This window comes from Trachemys scripta, chromosome 7 (assembly GCF_013100865.1).
Source record: "Trachemys scripta elegans isolate TJP31775 chromosome 7, CAS_Tse_1.0, whole genome shotgun sequence".
NCBI classification, from domain to species: domain Eukaryota; kingdom Metazoa; phylum Chordata; order Testudines; family Emydidae; genus Trachemys; species Trachemys scripta.
The window spans coordinates 1140777-1148161 of NC_048304.1; the positions used below are offsets into that span (position 1 = coordinate 1140777).

General features: G+C 70.3%; 1 protein-coding gene across 1 annotated transcript in view; it reads left to right on the forward strand.

Annotated features, from left to right (window-relative positions):
* Positions 1-7385, forward strand: part of LAMB2 (laminin subunit beta 2) — a gene marked incomplete in the record, with an annotated part of 91507 nt that overhangs the window by 2915 nt on the left and 81207 nt on the right. The window contains 3 exon segments of the mRNA XM_034774984.1: positions 4545-4593; positions 5904-6067; positions 6842-6965. Coding sequence (XP_034630875.1) covers positions 4563-4593; positions 5904-6067; positions 6842-6965 — 319 coding nt within the window.

Here is a 7385-nt window from a genome sequence, read left to right on the forward strand (position 1 = left end):
CCCCTACCCGTCCCCCCTCCGATCTTCAAGCGTCGTCTAAGGGCCCACCCCCTCCGCACCAACCCCCAGCCCCAGCCCAGAGCCTGCACCCTGCACACCCTCCAGCACTCCATGCCCCCTCCCGCGCCCAAACTCTCCCTCCCAGAGCCTTAGGCAGGTGTGTGGGGGTGGAGCACCACCAAAAATTATACAAACCTGCCGCTCCTGGCAGCGGGTACTCTGCCCCCCCCCCCGACTCGCTGGCTGGGCCCAGCTCCGTCAGGGACACCCCCATGGCTGGGGCACCAGGCCCCCCCGAGTCGCCGGCTGGGCCCGGCTCCATCAGGGACACCCCATGGCTGGGGCACCAGGCCCCCCCACTCGCCGGCTGGGCCCAGCTCCGTCAGGGACACTCCATGGCTGGGGCACCAGGCCCCCCACTCGCCGGCTGGGCCCGGCTCCATCAGGGACACACCCATGGCTGGGGCACCAGGCCCCCACACTCGCCGGTTGGGCTCAGCTCCGTCAGGGACACCCCCATGGCTGGGGCACCAGGCCCCCCCAGTCGCCGGCTGGGCCCAGCTCCGTCAGGGACACCCCATGGCTGGGGCACCAGCCCCCCCCGAGTCGCTGGCTGGGCCCGGGTGGTGGCCTCGACTTGCTGCTGTTCTCCACAAGGAGCTGTGGCTCCCTGCCAGTCTCCGGGCGTCTGCATGTGGCTGGCAGCTCGGAGCTGGGCACGGGGCACTCTGCCCGTTGGGAAGGGATCACCTGCGATCCCCCCGCAGCACTCCCCGGAGAGCCGGGCCGTGCTCCGGCGCACTGGGGAACACCTTGCCCGTGCCAGCAGGTGCTGGCCCCGACACCGAGGGAGGGGCTCGCTGCAGGATCAAAAGCGTTAATGGTGCCAGCGAGCGGGCAGGGGCCAGGGCCGCCTGCAGGGAGCCAAAGCAGGGTGTGCCGGGCCCAACCCTTGGGCAGCAGTGCCCGCCCCCCGGCGCTGCGTGACTCCCAGGGGCCGTCTCACACCAAGCACCCAGCGGCTCTGGCCCGGAGCCAGGCAGCTAGGCACTGACTGGCGCCAACGGTCGCGTGTCAGGGTGGCCGACGCGCGGCTCCAAGCATGTGGTTGGGCAGGAGACGTGCTCCGTCTCGTACGTAGGGACAGGCCTGGGTGCCTTGCAGGGGCAGAACCGGGCACTCCCTGGCGCATGGCATGGCCCCAAACCCCAGGGCCTGCCTGCAATCTGTGCTTCCCCGCCCGCTGCAGCTGCAGCCTGAGGTCCCCGCCCCTCCCCATGGCTGCAGAGCCAGGCCCGGGTGGCGCTCTGTAGGCACCAGGGCGCCATGCCCTCGCATGCTGCACCTCACTCCCAGCAGGGAGCTGAGGGCTTGCAGCTCGGTGCAGGGGCACACGCCCTCCTCTCCCCCGTGTGCAGGGCGGGGAGAGCCGCTGTACCTGGCCTCCCGCTCACCTTGGCTGAGCTTTGGGCCCGCCCCACCTGGCACCGGTGGCGGGAGGAGGAGCCTGAGGGAGGGAACCTTTGCAGGAACAAACAGCCCAGCCCTGAGCAGACTGAGCGGAGAGTCGGCTGGCTGCAGGCCGCTGCCAGGGGCTTCTGGACGGGCGTGGCCCTCGCCAGGGACGCCGAGCGGCGACAGCCGGGCAGGTACCATGCAGCTCTGACTCTGCGGGCTGCCTTCGCGCCGTTCCCTGGCCGGGCGGCACCAGCCAGCGCCCCCCTGGCTCACTCTCACTGCGTGGGCAGAGCAGCGGGGAGCGGGATGGGCTGATCGTCTCCCTGGGGCAGGGGAGTGGGGTGTGACCCCTGTGCCCTGGCCATGTCCCAGGGGCAGTCTCCACGGGTTAGCCAGTGCCAACAATAGTGTGCTGTGGGACACAGCTGCCCCACTGCCGCCCAGAGGTGGCAGCTTTGCAGTGGGGGGAAGTGGCGTTTGGCCTGGAGGCTGGGCAGTGCTGAGGGGGTGGGAGGCCTGGAGGTGCACAGAGCACGCTGGAAGGGCGTGGGGCCCTGTGCACTGGCAGATGATAGCCGGTGCTGCTCTCAGGGGCCCTGTGGGGGTGTCCCCTGCCATGTGATGTCCTGCCCTGGCCAGCTCAGGTGTGGGGGGAGCTCTGAGAGCTCACAGGTGGGGGTGGAACAGAGCCATTGGGGCTCACGGGTGGGCCCGGGATACTGGGCTGCTGTTCCCTGGGGGATGAACATGCCCCTGGGGCAGCGCTCCGGGCCCGGGGCCCTGGCTGGAGTCTCAGCACGTGCCCTGGCAAACAGGCCACACGGTGCCCAGCCTGGGCCAGTGTCCATGGTGGGGGGCCAGGGGCTGGGCCTCTCTGCCCTGCCCAGTGCCCTGGGGCAGGAGGGACCAGCCACATGGGGGTGACAGGAGGGTCCCTGAGCCGGGCTGGCCCCCCAGGCTTTGGGCCGCCAGGACTTGGGGGAGGCTGCTGCTGCTCCTGCGCGGGGGCAGAACTGATGCTGGCTCAAGGGGTGGGTCTGGCTAGCTGGAGCCCTGCAGGCTGCCGGGCTAGGCCCCATCTCTGACCCCACGGAGCTCTGGGGCCAGGGATGAAGCAGCTCCTTGACGCTGCGGGGCAGGGGACAGAGGGAGCCTGAGGGGTGGTGGGGTCCCTGTGTGGTGCCCTCCAGGGCAGGGGGGTGGCCAGAGCACAGCCCAGCCTGGGAGTCAAAGTCAGGCTCCACCCTCCTGCAAAGCCCCGCCCCTTGCCCCCAGGGCAGGGCTCATCTGGGGCCTGGCCAGCCCCTGGCACTGAGCCGCTCTGCAGAGATCTGGCGGCCAGCTGGCCACTTGCCTCCCAGTCTCATGGGCTCAGCAGCCCACCAAGCCAAGGGGCTACGGATGTGCGGCTCCTGGAGTGCCAGCTTGGATGCTCCCGGGCATGGAGCCGGCCCCCAGAGCAGGCCGTGCCGGCCCAGTGACCTAGGAGTGGGATATTGGCTGTTTCCCACCCTGCCCCCCTCCCCGTCCTGGTGGCAGCGGCTGTGGGACGCGCTGCTTTCGCTGGGGAGCCTGGTGCAAGACACAACACGCACATTCCTGCTGGGCTGGGGCTAGCACCCTGGGAACGCGGGCGCCAGGCCTGCTCCTTTCTCCCTAGCCCCCGGCCCTTGGCATGACTTCCCACGCTTTGTGGCTGGAGGCCAGTGGGGGGACAAGGAGTGGGCCCTCTCCCCCCCCCAGCGTGGGTGGGGGAGCCCGGTCTCTGCCCAAGCGCGCCGTGTGCTCAGGAGGTGGCGAGACCGGAGCAGCTCCCTCGGCTCGTGACCGGTTTGACCGTAACTAGCCCCTGGTGAGCTGGGAGTCTGGCCTGGGGCCCCGGGCGGCTCAGGGCCCAGAGGCCGGTCGTCCCCACCCCGGCTGGCCTGTGTGCACTGCCGAGCAGAAAGAATCGGCTGTGACATTCCCGTAGCCTGGAGACCGTTTGCCCCTTTCACAGCCCCAGCCCCGATTTGAATAAGAATCGCTCTGTGCGCCTGGGAGAGGAGCCGGGTGAGTTTTACCCATCGCTTCCCTTGTTTGCCAGCTTGTTTTTGTGCTCCGAGTTCTCACGCTGCCCGCCCAGGGCTCGGGGACTCGCAGGAGCAGGAGGGGCTCTGGGGGGCTGCCCCCGCCCAGCCTGCAGCCAGCTCCCCCCTCCCCCAGCGCGGGCTGCCAGGGCCGCGGGCTGCACCGCTCGGACGTGAGTACCGGGGCGAGCGGGAGGAGGCTGCACGCGGAGCCTGCTGCCCTACGGTGCCCGGCCCGGGCAGCGACATTACTGCTCAGGCTGCCTGGATTTCTCCTCCAGCCCCGAGCCCGGTGCCCAGCGCAGGTGAGCTGGCAGGGGGGTGCCCAGGGGCAGCGAGGGAGCAGGCTGAGGGGAACGGGCTTGCCCAGCACCCCTCGGCCAGTCGGGGCAGTGCCAGGAAGAGAACCCAGGTGTCCTGGATCCCTGTCTCCTGCTCCAACTTTTAGCCGCTGCCCCAAGCTGTGCTGTCTGCTCTGCGTGCCCGGCCCCAGGTTGGTAGCTCCCCACATGCCACTGGCGGGGGTGGCACAGCCCATGGGGCACTTTGCCCTCACTAGGGCTGGCGCTAGCCCGGGGCGCTCGCAGACAGCATTGCCCTGGGCCACATGCGCCTGTTCTGAGACGTGGGACCCCCCAGCCACGGGCAGCTCCTGCCTGCCCCCGATCCCCTCGCTCCCCAGCCTGGCAAGGTGAGGAACTGGGGGGACCACAGATGCTGTCCTGGGGGTGAATGAGCAGCGCCTGACCTCTGGGGCAGCCAGCCCCACGGGCGCCCTGGCTCTGCCGACCACGACCCAGCCCCGGCGTCAGGCATTAGCAGGACCAGGGAGCCCTGGCACTTCCCAACTGCAGGGCTGACAGGAAGGAGGCCTGGGCCAGTATCCCACCCCCCTTCCCATCACCCCCAGTCTCCTTCCCCTCCACCCTTTGCATCCTGACCCCATGGCTCCCCGCAGATCTGACCTCCCCTCGCCCAGCCTGGCCTGGCGTAACCCTCTCGCCTCGCTCTCCCCAGGCCGGACCCCCCGTGCCCATGGAGCTGCTGTTTGCTCTCCTGCTGCTGGGTAAGTCCCCGCGCACGTGCGGCCCTGGGCACCTTCTCCCCTCCCCTCCCAGGGCAGGCGGTTGCACCGTATGCAGACCCCGGGTGTGTGCACCCATGTGCCTGGTGGGGACCGGATGGAGGCGGGGGCCCTGAGGCGGGGGCCCGGTGCGGGCCGGATGGAGGCGGGGAGCCCTGAGGACTGGGGGCCCGGTGGGGGCCAGATGGAGGCGGGGGGCCCTGAGGACGGGGGGCCCGGTGGGGGCCGGATGGAGGCGGGGGCCCTGAGGCGGGGGCCCAGTGGGGGCCAGATGGAGGCAGGGGGCCCTGAGGGCCGGGGGCTGGATGAACGCGGGGGCCCTGAGGACGGGGGCCCGGTGGGGGCCGGATGGAGGCGGGGGGCCCTGAGGCGGGGGCCCGGTGGGGGCCGGATGACATGGCGTGGCGGGAGCGCCCGTGTGCTCTGGGCTGTGCAGCGAGTGTGGGGGACGTCCTGGTGGGCAGAGCTCGGCCCAGCTGCGCCCGCTCCCTCTCCACGCGGCAAAGGGGCCCCTGGAGCTGAGCCGTAAATCCCCAGACGTCCCGGCTCCGCTGAGCCCTGGGAGTGGAATTAGGGCAGCGCCTGACCATGCTCCCACCTCCCGGGACGGGCACGGCCAGGGCAGCCCTGAGCCCCCCCAGCCCGGCACCTGCCTCCCCCGTCCCCCGGTGCCTGGCGCTGGCCGCGGGGCTGACACAGAGCTGGGGCTATGCAAGGGGGCGGGGCAGACACCCTGCCCCCCCCCCCCCCGCTGACTCCTCCCCCCACTCTGCCCCGGGGGTGGGGACTGCCCATGTCATGCCCATGTGGGGCCTGCTCCGGAGTGTGTCTCTGGCCCCCCTTGGGCATGACCCCGCCTGGGCACGGCCTCACCAGGTAATCATTGGCAGAGGTTGGGCAGAGTCGGGGGGGGGCAGGGTCGGGGAGGACTCAGCCGGGGGATGAGGGGGGCAGAGTCACGGCAGGCCAGACAAAGGCCTTTGCTCCCCCAGTCACAGGGCTGCTGCGCGGGGGCTTTCGGGGGCTTTCGGGGTCGTGGCGTTTCCCTGCCAGGTCAGCGGGTTTGGGACCCAGTGCTGGGCACGGGGCGAGGGGTGTGCGGGGGGTGCACTGGGTGCAGGGGGTGCACAGGGGGAGGGTGCGTGTGGGGGGAGGTGTGCGGGGGGTGCACAGGGGAAGGGGTGTGCAGGGGGATGAAGGTGTGAGCCTGGGGGCCCCGTGCGGGGGAAGGGGTATATGTGGGGGTCGGGGCTCACCCCCTCAGCCAGGCCACGCCCTGTGCCTCTCTCCAGTCCAGGTGCCCGGTGCGGGGAGCCAGGACGTGCCCGGCTGCTCCGCGGGGAGCTGCCACCCGGCCACCGGGAACCTGCTGATCGGGCGGGCCCAGAACCTGAGTGCCACGTCCACCTGTGGACTGCAGGGGCCCCAGGAATACTGCATCGTCAGCCACCTGCAGGTACCCCACTCCGAGGGGTGCTCGGGGCAGCGCCCAGCCCTCCGGGTGCTGTGCGGCCCGGCTCCTGGCCAACTCTCGTCTCTGCGTGCGGTGTGACCGGCTGCCCCCTCCCCATCGCTCTGCCTGGGCGCCTGGGGGGCCAGGCCCTTTGCCCACAGCCCCCCACTGGCTTGAGCCAGACCCTTCCCATCCAGGGCAACTAGGGGAGCTTGACCCCAGAGCCTGCGCTCTCACCGGCACCCGCCAGCCGATCCTCGGGCCTCCGGTGAGCCTGGCCAAGGGAGACAGGCAATGCAGCCCCCTACCCCAGCCCCAAACACTCAGCCCCAGCCAGGCTGGCAGAGCCTGCGGGCGAGCCAGGGTCAGCGCGTGTGTCCGCCTGTCCCCTGGATCCGTGTGGGTGTGTCTGTCTATCTGGCCCCCTGGATCTGTGGGTGTGTCTGGCCGTCTGTCCACTTGGATCATGTGGGTGTGCAAGTTTGTCTGGATCTGTGGTGTGTGTGTGTCCCCGTCTGTCTGGCTTTGTGTGTGTGTGTGAGTCTGTCTGACCCCGTGGATCCGTGTATGTGAGTCCGTCTGTCTGCCTGAACTGGTGGTTGTGTCCGTCCGTCTGTCCCCTGGATCCGTGGGTGTGCAAGTCCATCTGCACGTGGGTCTGGATCGTGTCCCCGGGGGTGAGTCTGTCTGTCGGTCCAAGGGCAGCCCCAGTGCCCGTCTGCCCCTGCTGCGGGGCTGCGCCGTGGGGAAGACACTGGGACACTCTGTGTGCTTTAGGACTCGGAGAAATGCTTCTCCTGCGACTCCCGGTCCCCGTCTCTGCGCAACAGCCACCGCATCCAGAACGTGGTGTACCTCGGCGGCCGGGATGGCCACACCACCTGGTGGCAGTCAGAGAATGGTGAGGGGGCCCAAGGCCCTGGAGAGAGACTCCCCGCGGTCGGACGGAGCCCAGACGAGCAGGGAGGGGGAAGGGATCATGGCCCCTCGCTTGGCCTGCGCTGCCCCGGACTCCAGGAATCACAGGGGACCGTCAGGAGAGCCTAGGCCGGGAGACTGCTCCTCGGGAGACCCCAATGCCAGGACCTCCAGGCTTGGGGAGAGGCCCCCGCAGCCACCCCACCTTCCTCTGCGGGGACCACAGCTTGGGATGTGCGGGCGGCAAAGGGGCTGGTGCAGGCAGGTGGTGGAGCATTGGGGGTGATGCCATCCTGTCTACCTGGGGGGGCTGGTGCATGGGGGTGACCCTGTCCCATCCCATCTCCCCGGGGGGACTGGTGCATTAGGATGACCCCCTCCCATCCCGTCTCCCCGGGGGGGG